This window comes from Merops nubicus, unplaced genomic scaffold, assembly GCF_000691845.1.
Source record: "Merops nubicus isolate BGI_N331 unplaced genomic scaffold, ASM69184v1 scaffold9192, whole genome shotgun sequence".
Classification (NCBI taxonomy): Eukaryota; Metazoa; Chordata; class Aves; order Coraciiformes; family Meropidae; genus Merops; species Merops nubicus.
The window spans coordinates 4,543-25,118 of NW_008591539.1; the positions used below are offsets into that span (position 1 = coordinate 4,543).

The 20,576-nt window shown below is 37.8% G+C and overlaps 1 protein-coding gene across 1 annotated transcript; it reads left to right on the plus strand.

Annotated features, from left to right (window-relative positions):
• Positions 1-2,296: 2,296 nt before the first annotated feature.
• Positions 2,297-18,771, plus strand: LOC103782527 (S1 RNA-binding domain-containing protein 1-like; the record flags this gene model as incomplete). Its single annotated transcript, XM_008950297.1, has 9 exons — positions 2,297-2,379; positions 2,783-2,948; positions 4,179-4,541; positions 6,001-6,167; positions 7,855-7,972; positions 8,107-8,245; positions 11,263-11,359; positions 13,263-13,398; positions 18,668-18,771. Coding segments are annotated over exons 1-9 (1,373 nt in total), but the record flags the coding sequence as incomplete, so codon positions are not given.
• Between the last annotated feature and the right edge of the window lie 1,805 nt (positions 18,772-20,576).

Here is a 20,576-nt window from a genome sequence, read left to right on the forward strand (position 1 = left end):
AGAGCTTCCTTGTTCAGGTCAGATCTCCTGACTCTCCTGGAGCTGGGCCCCAGTCTGTTTAGGCCTTTGTAAACACGGGCTAGATGGGTGAGAGCTGCCATGTGGGCACCTTTATCTTATGTATTCAACTTCCTGATCTGTCTGTTTCCCTTGCCAACTATGGGAAACCTTGGCTCTTTGTTTGTTCCACCTATTGTTGGTGGGTTGATGTCTTTGTTTGGATTGGTGTGGGTAATGTCAATTGCATGTATTTGACTTGTACCCCCAGCTATCCTTCATGGAATGTCCTTTTTGTGTTCAATACAATCCACTTATGGGCTCATCTTCCTGCTGGCTGTGTCATTCCTGTTAGGCCTAGTCATTGGCAAAACAGAAGTGCACACAGATCATCTTGGCAAGCTATATTTTCTTTCCTGAGGGCAGAAATGAACCCTTACTTTGAGTATGGAGTGTCACCTGGGGGTGACAGAGAAGGAAGTGTAAAGGCCATTTTCTCATGGAGGCCAGTCTGTCTGAAAAACGCAATAGGAGATAAGTGGCCAGCTTCATGCTGTCTTGATCCCAGCATGCTGTGGAAGGATGAATAAAGTTCTTCCAAGCTCCCTCAACACCTGAAGCAGGAGAGTTAAGGAGCCATAACCCCGTAGAAGCAGAGTGTGGAGCAGACAAAGGTTTGTTTGCCTTGTCCTGCAGTCTGTGCAGTCAGCACTGTAGGTGCTCCATGTGGAGCAGAACTGCTTGCTTGCTTCTTGAGTCTTCCTGCCTCACTTGAGGGACTGTCTCTAAGCTTTTTTTAAAAAAATAATCTGTCATAGTTATGCATCATCCTCACTGGCATTTAGACTTGTTGCTTTTTCATCCTCTTCCCTGCCTCCCCCCAGCTCACAGTGATTCACAGGAGGACACTTTCTTAGTCATTAACTGTAGGTGTTAGCACACCCTAGTGCAGGCAGCTCAGAAGGAAAATTTAGTAGACAGCTGTCTAGCAATTTGGAACCAAATCAGAAGTACTTTTGTGCATTTGAATTAAAAATTATTCTTTGTAAACAAAACAAATATATGTAGCAACTGTGAGATAGTTTTTCTAAAAATGTGAAGTATAATTAGTTTGTATAGAAGTTTACAAGGGGACATGGTTGTAGCTTGGTCATAATTCACTTGCAGGGAATTATTGTGACTTTTTTTTCCTCAATAGTCATCATCCTGCTGCAGTGCTGAAAACTGTCACTTTAAATTCTGGTACTGCTTTACAAGGGAAACTTGCTGAAAGCCATTTATAATGGTAGTTATGCTTCTAGTACCTGAATGGAGCCCAGGATGAAGTTGGATTAAAGAGCATTTTGTCCTTGAGTTAAATGGCACTTTGTAAAATGCTTTGTCTGGTTTGTATGTGCAATCATGGGACTTTAAGGCTCACATCGCAGTGGAAAGGCTGGATCAAAGGTCAAGGTATGAAAAGTTGGAGAATAGAATGTGAAGAATGATGAATTTGTAGCAGATACAGGTAAAATATGCTGATGAATTTTATAGCTGTAGAAATGTATTACTTTTTTTTTTTTTTAGCTTTCTGGCAGGTAAAATTTTGAAGGTACCTAAAATTCTTTAAGTAAAACTGCCAAATATAATTACAGAAATTAATGGGTCCAACCATTGCCAAAAATTCTATAATTGATTAACTGAAAATGCAGCCATTGTAGGTATGAATTTCAGGCCAGGAGAAAGTCTATGCCTTCCCTTTTTACCTTTGGTAATTGTTTTATGCACTCTATGTTCTAAAGGCCTTCAAAATAATCGTTTCTATTATGCATATAAGCAATGGATAGTCTTTAGTTGTAAAATTCTAGGTCAAAATGGACAATCTTCTTGTAGCCCCTTTCACATCAAAGCCATATGCTAGCTTGCTTTACTAGATGTTAATTTTATTTTCTGTCCTTCTTAGATTGGTGGAGGAAATACTGGTCTAGTATGTAAACAACAATAACATTTATTGTCTGAGGACCAGTACTCTTTTTTTGCTAGGATAGCTTTCCCTCCAAGCCAAATAGTTACTGCTATTGAAAGAGAAAAATAATTTGAGAGGCCACAGTGCTGGTTTGTCTGTTTGCTCAGTTGAAAAGGTTGTTGAATGTGAGGTGCTGTGGCATAAATTTTTGGATACTAAGGAATCCAAACTTACTCTAGAGGAAACTTATGTGATTGGTGAAGACATTATGAGGGCACGCTTGGCAGTGAGATAAAGGGATGACTAAGAGAATACAACTTCAACCAAATGTCCTATTTCTCACTTCTGTTTTAGATGTCAACTCTACCAAGGAGGGTGAAATCTGAAGCCAAATCCCTTACATCAAGAGATGATGAACTCCCTTCATTTCTTAATTCGTAAGATTACTTTATTCTTTAGGAGTTTTTAAAAGGTTTATGCAAAGCGTGAAGTTGATCAACAAGTTTTAATGCACAAAACTTCTGTTCCATTATAAACCACAAATTACCTGGGCTTTTCATGCTCACAGTGGATATAGGACTAAACTGAATTGCCAGTTGTCCAAACAGAATCAGATGTGTATACACCTATCCCTGTGACCCACTTAGTTTTTCCAACTTAAATTGTTCCAGCCACTAGCTCTGCAACAGTGCAGAAGACCTGTATTTGTTGAGTCAGCCTGCCTTCCTGCCTATTTTTCCTGTTCACTTTCTTTCATGTCATAAAACACACAGACTGGCTTGCTTAGGTATTTTTGCTTTATTCTTGTAAGCAATAGTGTTTACTCATTTGTTTTTTCAGGAGCTCTGAATCAGAGGAGGAAGAGGAGGAGTGGGAGCCAAAAAGCAAAATGGCCAAGAGACCTCGGTTGCCAAAGAAAAATGAGGCAAAACCTAGAAAGGTTGCTTCTTCACGGTCAGCTGTGGTCAGGAAAAAGGTCAAGCAGGTAGCAATAAAAGAGGAAATGGTGAGTATCTGTAAGCAAGAGACATTTAATTATTGTGGTTGGCAAGGAACATGAGAGTTTTTCCAACTCTGATTTGCTCAGTTGCCGGAGTCTGATCAAGAAGCTCAACTGCTTCCACTGTTCCTGTGAATGTTCTGTGTGATAAATGTGGGTTTCTGACATATTTAAGTGTCCCAGATAAAAGGGCCCTTCTCTAAAGTTCTGGCCAATGGTAATGGGACATAGTTTTCCCTGGAGGTCTCTTTCAATGACAATAACAAGAAAACATCTCTGTTCTTTCTGTAATGACAACTAAGCATTCTAATATCTCTGGTTTCTGTGTTGTCAGTTGCCAGAGTCTGATCGAGAAGCTCAACTGCTTCCACTGTTACTGTGAATGTTCCATGTGTTTGATAAATGTGGGTTTCTGACATATTTAAGTGTCCCAGATAAAAGGGCCCTTCTCTAAAGTTCTGGCCAATGGTAATGGGACATAGTTTTCCCTGGAGGTCTCTTTCAATGACAATAACAAGAAAACATCTCTGTTCTTTCTGTAATGACAACTAAGCATTCTAATATCTCTGGTTTCTGTGTTGCACCTTTGATGTCTTTTACCTTTTCATCAGCTGGGCACCACAACAAAAAGAAAGCCTGTACTCGTGTTTCCTTGCATGGCTGTTCAACTCTAGGAAGGATTGCAGTTATATTATGATGAAAATAAGGTGCATTTCTATCAGAAATTATGTACTTCTGTCAAAGATTATCATCAGAGGTCAAGTCATGACAGAAGCCAGTCCTTCTGAGTTCTGAAGATGATCTCTGAGGAAATGCAGAAAAGGTGTGGCTTGTTCAAGGTTAATAGCTTAGCAGTCTAAATCTCAGTTCCAGTTGCTATGCTGCACCTAATGCCTCATTAGAAGAGTGCTTCTGTGCTCTGCTCTCCCTCATTTTGTTGAGGTGAGTGGAGGCAAGGACTGTAAGTCAGTGTCTTCCAAAGGAGAACCTGATAAAAGACTTTCTGGGATAATTTTATTTGATCTTTTAAATCACAGATCTGCTAGGTATGTTTGTATCTTTTCCTTCATGCAAGATGTATTTCAGGTTGCTTAATTTCTGGCTTGATGCTTCCCTGCCAGAGACATCACTTGGGAAAATGTCCAGTGTCAGGTCTTTCTAAGTTTTAACTGAAATGTTGAATTGTAACGTTTTTAACAGTCACTGTTTAATGTGGTTTCAATGCCTTTTTGGCAGGATGCATCCTTGCCTATTCCTCCTGGAGAAGATAATAAAATGTACCTTCTAAAAACTAAGGAAGAAGATGTAGGCACTAAACCAAAAACTTCAAATCAAATGCCAGAAGTGCCTAAAAAAAGAGAAAGAAATTCAATCCAACAGAAGAATGTAAAGAGTTTAGAGAGTGATGAGAAGCCTTCAACAAGTGTTCTAGTAGTGGGAGATCAAGTGAAAAATGAGAAAGCTGAGGAGGATTTTGCATTTGATGAGCCACCTTTTAAAAAAATTAAGTTGACTAAGTGTCCTGAAGGAAAGCCAGCTAAAAATCTAGGAGGCAACAAAGTAAAAGAAGAATTTGAAATGAACTGGGATATTGTACAGGTATGAGATCTTTTCCTTTTCTGAGGTATCAGTGAAAACATTTCCTACATAATTAGCATTTAGAACATTAACGTACAATTTCAGTCCTCTTGGCATCAGTTGGAGTGTCAGAGTCATTGTGCTGTTAAATAGTCATTGAACCTCTGCTTAAATTATCATAATACATGTATAAATATAAATGGTGGTTGTCAATGGGTAAAACTTCAAAACTTAATGTTCTACTCTCTGTGACTTAAGCAGTCCTTAGTGCAAACTGTTACAGGCAAGATGTAGATGTTCTCTTTATATTTTTGTGGATATGGTCAACTGTAACTCCTGCAGGAAAGGATACTGAAAGATTTTGGATGTCTGTGTACACAGTTTTCAAAACTGAGTATTTAGTTCTTGTGGATCATTTTGTTGTAGAGACTCAGTTGAGAGCATCTATCAATTTACAGTACCATCAAGGAGGAGATTCCATTCTTGGAATGACAGTGGCATCAAGGGAGCTATCATCTTTGTTTTCTTAGGATGTTAACTTTGAAGTTGTTCAAGTGAAGACAGTTTTAGGGTAGCTTCTGTTCTGGGAGGCTGGGTGTGGTTATGGAAGATTTGAATATGAAAAGAATGGGAATATACTAGACACATTCTATTCATCATTCTTAGTACTGACTGCTTCAGAAAGGTATAAATTTTGTTCCTGAGTCTTGTAAAATATTCCTGGAAATGCAGATGGAGAATTTGGTCTTTATTGCTGCTCTAGAAATAATGAATATGATTGTGCAGGAGTTGTTAGGTTTCTAGGCTTCCAAATGAGACTTGTGAAAGGCTTTTATGTTACCATAAATTGCTGGTAACTGTAGCAAAGTAAAAAGAAACCATGATGACTAAAATGTTTCTAAGCTAAGGTACTTCCCTAGTCTGTCCTTGATTCCTTGTTGATACATCGGAATTTTAACTTTAGGAAGCCAAATTTGTACAAAATCATGTTTAACTTTGTGAGGCTTGTTTCATTTTGAAACCTGTAGTAATATGCTAGTTTCCAGTTATTCATGGAGTGGGATTTGGATCATTGGATCATCTAGGGGGTTTGTTTCAGCCATGAGGTATGCCAGCGTTGATTTAAAAAAAAAAGCTCCAAGTTTTCTGTGTTGCCATGTGCAGTTGATTTGTCTTTCTGACTCTTTTGCATTGGTTTTGTTTGTGTGGGTTTGTTTTTTTTTTTTTCCTTCTCCTGTTCCAAGAGCCACTGCTTCCTGCATTATTTTTCCCTGTAGTTACAAGTTTCTGGAGGCATTGGTTGCTGCAAGTCTTTCTGAACTGCTGGGTGTGGTGGGTGGATCCATGGGAAGCCTGGCATCCTGTATAGGGAGGACAGCAGTCCCTGCTAGCCAACATAATAATCTAGGGGTGGTTTTGGATTTGGAGTGAGAGGCTGTTGAAAGCAGTCTGCCACCTCTCTTTTTTTTCCCTTTTACAGGCCTTGTCAGAAATCACAAGTGTTGAACCTTGGGTGTGCATAAACTTGATTCGCCTCTTTAAAGAAGAAAACACAATCCCCTTTATTGCTCGCTACCGAAAAGAGCTCATCAATAATCTGGAGGCTGATGCCTTGAGGGAAGTGCAGCATACACTGGAAGAGCTACGGTGAGTAATTAAAACAAGGTGGTGTCTGGAGGTGGGTAGGTAACAACTGGCTGCTGCTGCTTCTGTGTCCATTGTCCTGGCATGTTGTATACACTGCAATTCTAAAGGGACTAGGAAAGAAGAATGTTTAAAAGTGAGGTAGTTATGCTTGATGCCTGTCTGATTTTTTTTCTTGTTACTGTAAGTAACAAGAAATCTGGCATTATTAATTGCTAAAGAAAATTAAGACATGAATTTCTTTGCAGTTTACTAAAACTACAGAGAAAACCCTCTTATTCGTAGCTTATAGGTTCTGGAGTTATATAGCCTGATTAGATGTAAGCTGCATCCTTAGCCAAGGGATTTTTTGAGATCCTTTTTCTATTTGCTTGGAGCAGCAAAGCATCTTGTGAAGAGCAGGGAGTCAGGCTAAAATATCCCACACCATTGCAGCAAAGAAATCATCAGCAAAGCCTGCTGCAGCCATGGATGAGTGTGGTGGTTTAACCCTGGCTGAGAACCAGCTGCCCACCAAGCCAGTCCATCACCCTCTCCCTTTCCTGTCCCTCTTCTGTAGAGCCAAAGGGGAAAGGAAAGATGGAAACAAAGCCCCTTATGGGTAAAAGCAAAAGCATTTTAATGGAGAAGCAGAGCCAGGCAGTGCTGTGTGCAGAAGTGAAGGAAAAAAAACCCAAAGATTCCTTCTACTTCCCATCACCAGGTGATGTCTGGCCCCTTACCAGGAAGAAGGGTTTCAAAATCCGTAGCAGTTGCTCTGGAGGATCAAGGAGTGGTGTCCCCTCCCCTCTCCTCTTCCTTTTTACTATTTTATAGTTGTGCAGATGTTGTATGGTAAGGAATATCCCTTTGGTCAGTTGTTTTCAGCTGTCCTGGTTATGACTCCTCCCAAGCTCCTGTCTACCCCACTGTGGGGGGCAGTATCAGAAAGAGCCTTGGTGCTCCGGGAGCACTGCTCAGCAGCAGTCACAACGTGGTGGTTACCAACAGCCCTCTAACTCCCAGCACAAGAGCACTGCTCCAGGAGGGCTGCCATGGGAAAATCAGCTCAGGCAGACCCAATCCAGTAAAACTGCTCTCAGTCCTTGGGTTTGGATGGCTATATGTTCTTGAGAAGACAAGGGAAGAGACTTGCTAGCTGTTTTCTCAAAATGTCTTCCTCCTTGTACTTCCCCCTGTTTTCTAGCAAGAGATTCTTTCCAAAAAGGGGAAAGTGGCCTGAGAGAGTTCTTGTCTAAATCATAACAAAATGCCTTTGCTGCTTGCAGTTGCTTAGAAATATCTTATTGAATATCTAAGAGTTTAAAATCTGGTACTCTCTGATGCAGCAGAACTGTCTTGATATGAATTACAGTACTGAGTACTCATCAGTGTTCATTTAACTTGGAGCCTCTTTATTTGGCTTCTAGGCCAGTAGTCTTGCAAAAATGTATATAGCAGTAATGACCAGCAGTATTGTTTGATGGCTTTTCTTAAAGCTTCCACAATATATTTTAATAGTTTTGAACCAATTGGAGCGAGTAATAGTTAAAAATGCTTTTGTATTATTACACTTGGTCTGTTGAGGATGAACAGGAGATTAATCTTCAGGGGTTTCAGAGGGCTTCAGCAGTGTCTTAAAGGTCACAATCAATAGCCTTTTTAATCCACCATGAAATATGACTGTTAATATCTAGCTCTTGCATTTTAGTACTGTCGCAAAAAAGACGCATACGACGATACAGAAGTTGAAGAAAGAAGGAAAATTAACTGGATGCCTTTTAACAGCATTATTAAATTGCAGAACTTTGGAAGAATTAGATCATGTGGTCAGTACACTAGTCTTTTTCAGATCACCCTTAGTTTAAATGTAATCTTGCTGACTAAATAGTGCATAATGCAAAATAGCATGACTGAAATATTTGATTGCATTTTAATGATTACATTTTTTTTCTGTTTTAAGTCTGCAGCTTATAAAACTGGGAGTAAAGGCACCAAAGCCCAGAGGGCCAAGCAGCTGGGTTTGGAACCTGCTGCACTTGCTCTCCTGCAGAATCCTATGGAACTCAATCTCTTTTCTTACATTAGACCTAATATCAAAGGTAAGTGCTCTCTTTCTATGAGCAGTAGTGTCCTAAATGTCTAAAAATATTGTGAAAAGGGAATGACTTTCATTCTTATGATGTTGCTGGAAGCTACACAACTATTTTCAATTCAACTACTTATTTAGCAGTGTGTAGTAAGAATTTGCATTGAATGCCATGGCTTTCCAGCTTTTACTGTCTTTTTGTATTGTAAATAGTGATAATTGTGGTATACAAGAGACCTAAGTCTTGAGGTGTTACAGTTGACATTCATTTACTGCTAAGAGAGGGAACTGCACCACACACCTGAGACCTCACCATGGTTCTACTCTTACTTGAGTTTTTTAGTAAAGATTCAATGCCAGTTGTACAATTGGGTTTATGCATATAATCTGTATTGAAGTCAATGTCACCCATTGAAGCATATCTTAATTAAAACTGGCCTTGGTAATTGGGAGCGAGTGGGAGAGTTTTTGGTACTGAATGCCAGCAAGGGAGAAGATGTAATCTCTGAAATTTGAGTAGGAACTTTAACAATGTGGTTGTCACATATAGACTGCAGAATTGTTTCTTTGTGAATGCAGTTATGGGTGAATCTGTAGGGGGCAATCTCTGACAATAAAATAGAAAGGTTGCTGCAACCTTCTGTATGTGTTAAAGTAGAGAAGTCCTTTTCTTCTTCCCTGCCCCAACACTTACTTTTTGAATTTTAACATAAAGGTGCTGAACCTCCTTAGTGAGGCTGCGTCTTCCCCTTCCCACTTCAGTCGTTCTTTTATTGAAATATTTTTTATAGAATGATTCTAATTTCACATGGAAGATCAGTTACCAAATATTCTAATTACTGCATTTTAGCATATGTCATTACTTCATACAGCAGTGTATTACAACCTTATATCTGCCTACTCTGGCAAAGTCTGAGGAGCCAAAAGAAAATCTTCACAGTGAAAGTTGAAATAAATTATTTAGGGTTCATTCAGAAGGCAGTGCTATTTGTTGCAGCATAAACACTTCAGTTTTTGAAAATCAGTACACCTGTTACCAATTTTGTGCTAAAAATAATGTTGCTTAGGTTTATATAATGGTTTTTGTTTGAAAGACACATCAGAAATTACATACTTCAATGAACTGGGTCACTTCTATCAACTTGGGAACCAGTTTGACAACCTATGTACAGCTTGAGATCTGAATGATTTTTTTTTTTTAAAAGGATGAACCAATTGCTGTACAGAGTTTTCCTCAAATCTTAGTAACCATTTCTTTTAAAGTTATGCTAAAAATAAATTGAAATAAAAACAGCAGTTCATGTTTCAAAGCCAGACATTTGAAAGTTAAGGAAGCAGGCTTACCTGAAATCTTTGTTCTTCCTTTCAGTTGTATACATGGCCCAGTATTTCTCTAGTTGCAGAAACATGTGCTGCTTTTGCAATGGACATGGTAAAAGGCCCATGTGAGTGGTGCTTGTTGAATGATAATTCCTTTAGTCCTGACAGATTTTGGTCTATTCCATTTCATTCAAATTCTCTGATAGGGTTAATTGCCATTTACACTTCTGGCACTTGAGTGTCTCAATTCATATTCAACATAATGTATGTTTTATAATTCCCTGTAGTTTTGTGTTCTGACATGACATTACTTTTACCACAAGAAACTAACTTGTAGATCTAAGGATCCAAATTCCACAACTTCCTGTCAGTTCAGGCACTTAATAATCTATTTTTCACTTTCTGGCAGGTAATTTTAGCTTCCCCTTCTACAAAAACAAAGGGCAAGATTAATTATTTTTTTGTAGTATGTAACTCCATAGCCCAGTCAGAAGCAGTGTTCTGGATTCAATATAAGTATTAGTTATTAAAGCTATGCAGTTTTTTTTAAATGGTGTTCATAAAGCTCTTTCTTATATTGAAAGATAGGAAAGATTAGTAGTTCATCAGACAGCAGACTGAAAAATGTGTATTTAAAGAGACTCTTGATTCTGCACCTGCCAGCTCCAAGGTTCTTGCTTCTTACTTTGAAGCATTTGTTCCTGACTGTTGCTAGAAACGTGGTTAGATGCATTGATTTAAAATACAAGGTGTTTAGTTTTTTTCTTTACCTTCTGGTTCTGATCCAATGGAACTGCTGTCCTAAGGAGAATATTGTGCCACTTTCTCCAGTCTTTGCAAGTGAGGGGTGGTTCTGTGTGTTGGAAAGGTGAATGATTCTGTTATCAGCTCTCTAGAATACTTTGTCTATGGAGACATTTTATAACTTCACTGTTTGAACAGAGTTTTTTGGGAGTGGGTACCTTGACCTCAGAAGTGTCACTGTGCAAACTCCTCCTACAAACCAGTGGAAATATAAAACTATTGCACAGAGAAATGACAGGATTGCCTGCACAGATTACAGGCAGTTTCCACATCAGTAGCAAAACGTGTAAACTTCTGCTGCTATTACTTCTTTTAGTACAACCTCAAAAATTATACTCGACTATCCAATTTTACTATTTCATTTGCATCATAAATGTCAAGACCTGTTAGCATCAAAGTGAAAAAAAAAAAATTTTCTTTCAATGTCATTTTGACTTATACTGCACTGGTCACTTTAAGCTCATTAAAAATGTAATGGCTTTAAATGCTTTGTAAAGGAAGCTTAGTCAATAACTCTTATTCATTAGAATATTTTTATTCATTGAAACTTCTGCAATTCATTGAAACCTTTGCAAATCATTGAAACCATGATGCAGGTCTTGGATGCCTTGCATCAATTTTCTTGTATGTATTTTCTTAGTGCTTGTGCAGTTGTCCAACGTAATTTTTCATGTTAGGCTTTTTTATAATTATTCACTGTTTTTTCTTCTAAGGGCTTTCAACTATCCAGGAAGTAGAGGCTGGGGTACAGCACATATTAGCTGACATCTTTGCTAATGCAGGTCGTGGAGGCCATGCATCAATTTTCTTCCAGCTTATATGTATTTTCTTAGTGCTTGTGCAGTTGTCCAACGTAATTTTTCATGTTAGGCTTTTTTATAATTATTCACTGTTTTTTCTTCTAAGGGCTTTCAACTATCCAGGAAGTAGAGGCTGGAGTACAGCACATATTAGCTGACATCTTTGCTAAAGACAAAGATGCACTGGATTTTATCAGGAAACTGTAAGTTTGACTCTTTCTCCTGGTTACATGGTAAGATTCATTGTCCTAACATGCAGATATATACTAACTTTTTTAATTATGTAAAAAGAGTGTTACTGTGAAATTAATCTAGGTCCATACCTTCACTTGGGCTGGAGGTATTTTCATTAGCCTTTCTGCCCATCTGTCTCTCAGTGGAGGAGAGATGTGCTGTGACTTCCCAAGACTGAAGTATTCTCTGTGGCTCAGCTCTGTATAGAGCCAATCTCCTTGCAGTTAGTGATGTATAAAGGAAAGCTCTTTTTCCTTACACGTCCTTCAAGCTGTAACTTTACAGAGGTGCATCTGTTTAAGCTATTGCTTCAGTATTTACTGTTTGATAACAGTCAGTTTAATTAGCATGCAGTGATGGTTGATTTTGGCATTGGTACTCAATGTGGCAAACATATGACTATTTTTAAAGCAGGAGTTATTGACTCTTTTACTTTGTTAGCTGAATAGAAATTTTCTTAGATTGCATGACTTGAAGGTTGTTATGTCAGAGGGATTGGTGTGACAGAGCAATAATTGCTTGTTATTTTGTTTTCCTCTGCTGTGTACAATCTGGGATAGAGAAGCAGGTTATCAAAGAATGGGTATCATCATAGCAGCATACAATGTTGGCTTGAATCAGCTCATTTCTGTTTAGTTGACCCTTGTTTGCTGCATATTGTGAACAATGGCCAACTTAATCAAAAGACAAGAGCACAGTAATGTGATAATTTCAATGGAGTTGTTTTGTTAAGGATGTGCTGTCCCTACCATACCATGACTTTCTTTTGTCCACTAGAAGCACTTGAATTGGATATGGAGTGCTCTACAGGTGGATCCTGTTGAGTTATAGAGTGTTATATGTATAACAGTCCTGAGGAGCATTCAGGCAACTGTTTGGGATCCCTGTTACTCCTAAAAATAATGAAAAGTTTTTTATGGGTGTTAAGTGCTCAAAGTAAGAAATTTAATTTTGAAGCTGGGTAGATTCAAGAGTGTTGTTGCATTTGTATAAAATAGATAACTACTACATATTTTTTGCAACTTTCCAAAATCTATTGTGAACCAAAAACTGACCAAACTTAAGAGCAGATGGTGGCTTATGAGTATTCCTTCCCTTCAGGAGAAGGGCTATGTTCTTCTTTTTCTTGAGGTCTACTTGAATTTTTTTCTCTTGGTATGTTCCAGTCAGTATATATTATGTCAGTCTGTTAAGGTTTAGGGCTGGGCTGGCTGCTAGATGAATGACAGAAACTCTTTATTAACCCCTCTCACTTCCCAAGAGGAAGAGAAAGGGAATAAGGGAGAGAAGATTTGGGAACACACAGATTGGGATCAAAGGCAAAAATGGACAGAGTCTTCCTTGGATGCCAACCATTGAAGAAGAAAATTTGACCCTTGTGATTCCTCAGCTTTATACTGAATATGACATAGGATCCTTTGGTCAGTTGGGTCACCTGTCCTGTCCACTCCTTCCCACAGATGTGGCTTTTTACTGTCTGCACCCCCAAGGTGATACACCAGATTTAGCAGTGACCTTGGTCTCCATAGGAGCAAGTATAAGCAAGAGCCTTCTTGTCCACTGATCATTGGTGATAACTCTAAACATTGTTATCACTGCTAGAAACAGATGCTGACTGTGAAAATATGCTGCTAACTTCAGAAAGGGCAATTGGTTAGAAGAGGCTGAACTGAAAAGTAAAACCACTGATCAAAATTATTTGTGTTGTAACTCAAACCAGGCTGCAGTCTCAGCATTCAAATATGTAATACAGTTCTGCAGGTAATAAGGGTTAAGATGTAATTGTGCAGATTCCAAACTTCATTTTTGTTTAATATGTCTTCTGAAGTTTCATGTTAAAATACCTTGTTAACATTCGTTTCTTTTATTCAGATGTCAACAAAGGTACATTTGTATCCAGTCAGCCTTGGCAAAAGGGTCCTCCAAAAGTGGAAATGAAAAAGATATTGATAAATTCCAATTGTACCATGAGTTTTCTTGTAATGTAAAGAACATTCAGCATCATCAGGTACACCTACAGATCTGTATTTTCTGTCTTAGAATTTTAACTATGGTAAAGGTGGCTGTGCTTTTGGGTTTTGTTGTTTAAAACTGGTTCTAAAGATACTTGATTTTGCTTTTCAGTTACCAAAGATAATAGAGACTTCCAAACTGTTGAAATGCAGGACTAATCTCTTACCTAATCTCTTAACCTGTCTTAAACTGAGCAAAGAACTGCTTATTCAGTGTCCATTGTCCAATTAGTTCTTGTTAGCCAAATATTTATAAGGATTTATGTGTTAGAGATTTCAATACTGGTGTGATTTATTTTCAGTGTGTGTCATGTCCTCCCTCCCTTCCCCTGGCAACAAGCACATGGCAAGTGTTATCAGCAGGTGAAAGAAAGCTAAACAACAATTTATATTCTGTAAGGCTGGACTGGTAGTGGAAGCTGCTTGTTTGGAGTGTATCTTAAGCAAATGAGATTAAACTTACTTTCTTCTGGATGTTTGCTGCAGTGTTGTGACAGAGTGCTCTGAGACACTTGATGCTAAACCTGTCAGGTGAAACTGGTGAAAAAAATCAGGGAGGGATGCAGAAAAAAAGTTGAAAGTGACCTACTAAAGCATGTCATGGGAACATCCTATGCCAAAAATGGCTTTGTTTTGCCAGTCATCAGTATTCCCTGCTGTGAAGTATCTTGGGTTATCCTAAGATCCAAGCCTAGACCTTAGGACTAGAAAAAGGAATGAGGGATGAAGCAAACTTCCTAGCTGATGAGAAGGTGGTGACTTCGTAGGTAGCTGCCCCTGTTACTGAAGTGTGATGCACTCCATGTAGCTGTCAAGACCTTTGTGCTGATTCGTAACTAAGGACCAAGTGAATTCTCTTGGTTTGGTCACAAGTACCTAGCTTAGAACAAACAGACAAAAACCAAACCAGAACAGAAGAAAACAATGCACAAAAAAGACCCTGTTAGCTGCTTCCAACCAGAAATCTCCTTTTCCTTTAGAAGGCTGCTGTATTCTGCAGCAGAATGCTTTTCTTTTTCTGTCTGATATGCTCTCATTTTCTCTCTGCTTGTTATTTTAAAGCAATGTTTGGAATTAATAAAGGATTTTCTTGCATGTCTTGGAATTTATTTCAAAAAAATATTTCACAACATGCATGGGCTAATTTTAAACTCTCTCCCTCCACTCCCCAAAATGGATGGTGTTAGGTGAAAGACTAAATAACGACAAGTGATTTTAATAGAAAGTCTTCTGTAGGTGTTAGAAGAGATACCTGGAGTTGTTCTTTTTGTAGTTAGTATGAACATTTACTGTATTTATATCAATAACTATTTGGTGAAAACCTGCTTCTAGATGGCCGGGAAAAGTCAACAGAGCAATCTAAGACCACAGTGATGACACATGTACGAAGATTTGTAGATGGATCAGGAGATTGTGTTGTGCTGTATGGATTTTTTTGTTTGTTTGTTTGGGTGCTTTATCGAATGGATATTTTGGCTGTCAAAGACTGTTTATTTTCCTGAACTGAGAATGATGAATAACAAATTATGCAACATGCATTTGGTATACAACTGTTTCCTGGGATGGTGCTATGATTGACTTCGTATCTGAGGCATCCTTTTCTTCTGTTTTACATAAGGAAGGCTGTTGCTTAGCTCCAGCCAGGGCTAGAACCAGATTTTCTAAACCTGGTCGACACTGACCATGTGGCTGTACTGCTTCGTATCCAGGATGTGTCCCTAGTCTGTCTTTTTGATGTTAAGATTAAGTTGAACTGTTTATTTTGCCTTCTGTCACTAACCTTAGCATCTTGTTCTTTTCCTGTTGTGGCTCTCCTGTGAAGTAATAGCCACGTTCTTGCAGCTGGTAGTCTTGTAATCACAGGTTGTTTTTGCACTTCTATTTCTTCTGTTATTACTGTTGTTGACTATTCTAACACATCGAATATTGATCTGTTATTTATCTTAAAAGTCTGAGTTGTTTGTGCTTCACTGAGGTGTCAGGGCTCTTCTGTACTAGTTGAGGAAAAAAATGCATTTTATGGTTATCTCCCACACGTGTAGTGTGCAGAGTTCCCTGTTCTGTAAAACTACTGTAACTTCTAATTTCTGTTGCTTCTTGGTTAGTTTTCCTGTTCCTTTTTTGTCTTTTTTTTGTGTTTTGATGATGAAATAATAGTGTTTTTTATATGACACTTCTTCTAAGCTTAAACCCTATAGTTGCACTTATGAAAGTCTTTCTCATAACCTTTAATTTTGTTACTACCTGACCTTTACTACCCTGCTGATGCAGATTACCATTTTTATCTTCTTTTTTTGTTTTGATGGTGAAATAAGAAAGTGTTTTTTATATGACACTTCTTCTAAGCTTAAACCCTATAGTTGCACTTATGAAAGTCTTTCTCATAACCTTTAATTTTGTTACTACCTGACCTTTACTACCCTGCTGATGCAGATTACCATTTTTGTCTCTTTTTCTTGGGTTATAACCATCCCTTTTAATACCTGAAAGTCTTTAGTTTCTCTTCCACTGAAGACTTTGATGAAATACTTGTTTTCTGCATTCAAAAAGCTGGTTAAAGATGTGGTCTTGAATGTGCTTTGGGAGAGGTGTAGATGTCAAGGGAATGGGGACAGGCTGTAGACTAGCATGTTTTCTGGAGGAGAAGCAGCTGTGTCTCCATGACCAAATCATTTGTAGCCACGAGCATGCCTTGCAGCATGTTTTATAATGAGGTAAAGGGGTGTGCAGTAAGCTGCAGCTTGGTTCTGTGGTTCTGCAGGTGTCATTGCACTCACTGTAGTTCTGGGTTGCTTGCTGTGCCAGTGTCATTTTGGGTGTTGAGACAGCCCACAGAATAATCAGGACTGGCATGTAGCTGAGCTGTTTGACTGAAAAAACTTAAATACTGAACCTGAAATGAGGAAAAAAAAGCTTGTTTGTTTAAAAAACCTGACTCCAGATTTTGACATGGTCAGATGGGTGTTTCCAGCTGGAACATTTTGCTGTTGGGAAGATCAGCCATAGTTCCTTCTTCTGGCAGCAAGTAAAATCTGACTGGACCTTCTTAGGGTGTAGTTGGGTAGCTATACCAACACTGTCCTAACTAAGGAAAGACATCTTTCAAGAGTTTATTTGAATTTTTTTATTAATTGTAAAGAGTTCAGTGTTTGTGTAAAGCCTTAGAGGTTGCTTTACTCGATTTAGAGATGACTGAATTGGTGGGAGGAAAACAAGTCATGAATAGTGTAATGGTTGGTGCAAGTGCTCTGTTTTCAATCCTGTGCTTAAAAAAGAAATTGGAAATTAAAGTCCTTGGCAAAACATATAAAACTTAGTCAGGGGGCCTAAGTAAATCTGCAACATAGGAAAGAGTTGTGCAAAATGAAGGATGTTGTATTTTTCTGATGAACACAAAAAAAGTTTGATGAATCTTGTGACTAGATGAAATTATTCTTGATTTCTCTGAAAAATATGTGGTTTTTATTAACCCTACCCCTGGATCTGTTCCAGTGTTAGATAAAACCAGCCTTTTTCTAGAACTGAAAGACTACATCATGTCTAGAATAGCCAGATTTTTAACCTGTTACTTAAAACCAAAACAAAATTACCTTTACTATAATTAGAGGGAGGAATTGACTATTTACTTTCTTAATAGAGACTATCTTGGATGATAATTCTTCTCTGAATGCATGTTGCTTAGAACAGGATAGGCAGATGAAGAATAAAAATGTAAATAATATTAGTGACTGCAGTACAGCTGGTTTTAAGTTCAGGTGACTGACATTCCACAGAGGGAGTGCCAGGAAAAAATGTGATGCAAATACTGACCTCACTAACAGTGTGCTGGATGAGGACCTTGTAGTTCTATCAGATACTTTCTCTGTCATGAGCATCATTTTGATCTCATTTTAGCTTGACATTTGGCTTTCTCTCTTTTTTAAAAATAAGCTCAGAATAAACGTGAAAGCATTTGATTTGTTAAAATGTGTCTTTCTAATCTCTACATGAAAACATTTGCTTTGGCAGTCAAGGTACCAGATGCTATAATATTTCACATGCAATCTTTATTATTAGCTTTGTTGTTCAATGATATGTCAGGCCTGGTATGTCACAGGAGCAGTAAGGCTGAGGAATATAAATTGGTACTATGTCCTGGAGTCATTTTAAACCATTGTATTTAACATATGTGACATGTCTGAGTTAGCTAGTGATTGAATTAAAGTTCATGATTGACACAGAATGCTCTGTTTTGACAGGGCTCAGGGCCTGCTACATACAGCAACATGCGTAGTCATACAGGAATGTCAACTTCTAGCAGGTTTTTTTGTTAGTTTTTGCACTTTAAAGTATTGTTGGAAGGGAAAATGAAATCTAAAAATGTGGCTTTTGTTTGTAGCTGCTTCTAAATATTATTCTGTTCCTAAAATCCGGTGAGTTTTCTTTATAATATAAGGCCTGCTTCAGGTGAACATTCAATGTCTTCACAGTGAGATTAGACTGGTAGATACCCACCAGTATCCTCCAGGATCCACCACTTGTATTGTGACCCTGGATTTAAATACAGAGCCACAGACTTGCAGTTAAAATGCAACTCTGTAAGCAGATAGCACATGTGCAAACAGATTTAGCTTTAGAATATGAATATGCAGTTGGGTATACAAGACTGCCAGGAATATGCACATGTTTTAAGGCTGGAATGTTAATAGTCATGTAAAGAGTGTATCTACAGTGTTTTCTGCTATTTATGAACTAGGCATGAATAACTACATTCATCCTATTTATTTGAATTAAGCTGATTATCTCTGTCATAAGCTGATTATCTCTGTCATAAGTTCTGGTTGATAATTAATTTAAAATTTTGATAGATCTCAGGAAGACAAATGAAGCCTGAAGCACAGGACTAACTTTTTCCCTTTCTGATGTCTAGTTCCAATTGAAATAGCTTTTCAGCTCATCTCTTGAGTTTTAATTTGGATTATTAAATGAGATTATTTCACCAACTAAATTCATGGGGACTAGTATTATAAATCTGTTTAAGATAAACTGAATATTAGGATTACAGACTCCAACACAAATGTATGATTTGTTATGCCATGGCATGATTTAATCTCTGTTTAAATTGTGGATGTTATCTGGACATGCTAGTACTTTGTGAACTGATTTAATGTGCCACCATCATGATTTGCTACAGAATGTCAAGTAAGTGCGTACACAAATGTTGATAAGTTTATCTTTTGGATATTTTGTGTGTCATCTGTCTCTGCCATTTATGTTTGCACTCAGATTCTGGCCATTAACCGAGGGGAAAATCTGAAGATCCTGACAGTGAAGGTCAACATTCCTGACGGGGTGAAGAATGAATTCTGTTGGTGGTGTGTCAATGAAAGGTCTGCATGGATACATATTCTTAAAACCAATCTTTTTTCCATAGACAGCTGCATACTGAAATGTAGCTCACATGTCTTGTTACATTAAGAGAACAATTTAAATGAATACTTACTAGATTAGATGAAATTAGCAAGTGGATAATTCTTGATCTGTATTTCCAACTGCTGTAGCATTATGCTGAAAAGATCATGCCTTTGGCTGTATTTGGGGGGTTCTGGCACCATTCTTCAAGCAATCGAATTTTTAAAAATGCATGAGAAGGCTGATGAAATGTGTATGTATTTTCATGTGGTAATATGCATTACATTTGCTAGCCTTTACTGAAGGGAATTTGTAGAATCCAGTAGAATTGTAACTTCTAAAAAGAACTTCATATACCTGATTAAAGAGTACCTCAGATTTTAGAGCAATAGAATTCATTCATTTGTTTCACAAATGTAAGGATTGGCATGTTGAAAGAGAAGTATTTGGTTTTAATATACAAACCTAAATGTAGCTGTCTTCATGGTTCTCAAATACTGTATTATCTGACTCTTGCACTTTTATCTCTGGTGGTTAGATGTCTGGGGTCTAGATTTTGGGTAATGGTCTTGTTTGGTCCTGATTTGTGCTTACAACTTGCTTCTTGTAAACCTGTAGTGGGTTGTTTAGTGTTGCATAATTTTGAGAGGTTTTCGCAAAAGTTTAGGTCAAAAATGGTTTTATCTGTCAGTGTTTTTTTTTTTTTAGAAACTGTACCTTGATGTCCTCTGTTGGACAATATTGTGATCCAAACCAGTGCATTTTCCTAGCACATAAAAAAGATAGTTTTATCTTGCTCAATAGTTTGGGATATTGGGCATTGTTCTGAAGATGCCTTAGGCACTCCTGCCTTTACATCCCAAATCTGAATAACTAAAAGGAGGAAAAAAGATAGGAAAAGATGAACGTTTTTAATGCATAAAATCATATACTGTGATCCTGCTTTAGCATGTCTTTTTCTTCCACACAGAGTCCAAGAAATGGATGTGGTAAAAATGTTCCTTAGCGCTATAGAAATTTAATAGTTCTGTTTCCAACACAGAAGCTTCTGAAAGTTAAAATATTGCTTGGCTAGATAGCATATGATCTAAGACTGTAATAGCAAGTAACTTTTTTTTCCCAGGAAATCATTAGGATTCATAAACACACCTAAGTTTCATTCTAGTTTTAATATCTGTAATGGAATTTCTGTCCTCCCCCCAAGATGTATATTTGGTAGACAGGACACATCTGTCAGTCTTGCTTTTACTGCATCTATGACAGAATTTGGAAGCACTGTGAGCCACAGATAATGGAACAGCTTGTCACTGCTACACAAATGAACGTGGGATGTAAAATGAAGTATTTTTGGTTGATTACACTTTTGTGAGTCATATTGAGATAAAAACAATATTGACCTTGGATATTAAACTACTTATTAATACTTAGCATTTATGAGGCTATATATGCTTACGACTTTTTACTATTTAAGGACAACTTCTCCACTGTCAGAAAACTTCTTAAGGACTGATTTCAGTAGATCTTGGTGTATTAACATCTAGGACAGATTCTGATCTTCCTCCTAGATTGACAGCTGAGTTATCAAACCAACAAACAGTAAAAGTGTGTTCTGCCCTGCAAGCTTGGGAATGACTGTCTAAGGGTGGGAGTTGCATTGTTTTCATTACATTGATTTACTGATGAGAGCAGAAGGTTGAGGACTTTTGTTTGAGGCAAGGAATTCAAAACTTTGCAAAGGTATTAATGAATTTGGTGAGGTCACAAAATCAGTTGAACCAGGAAT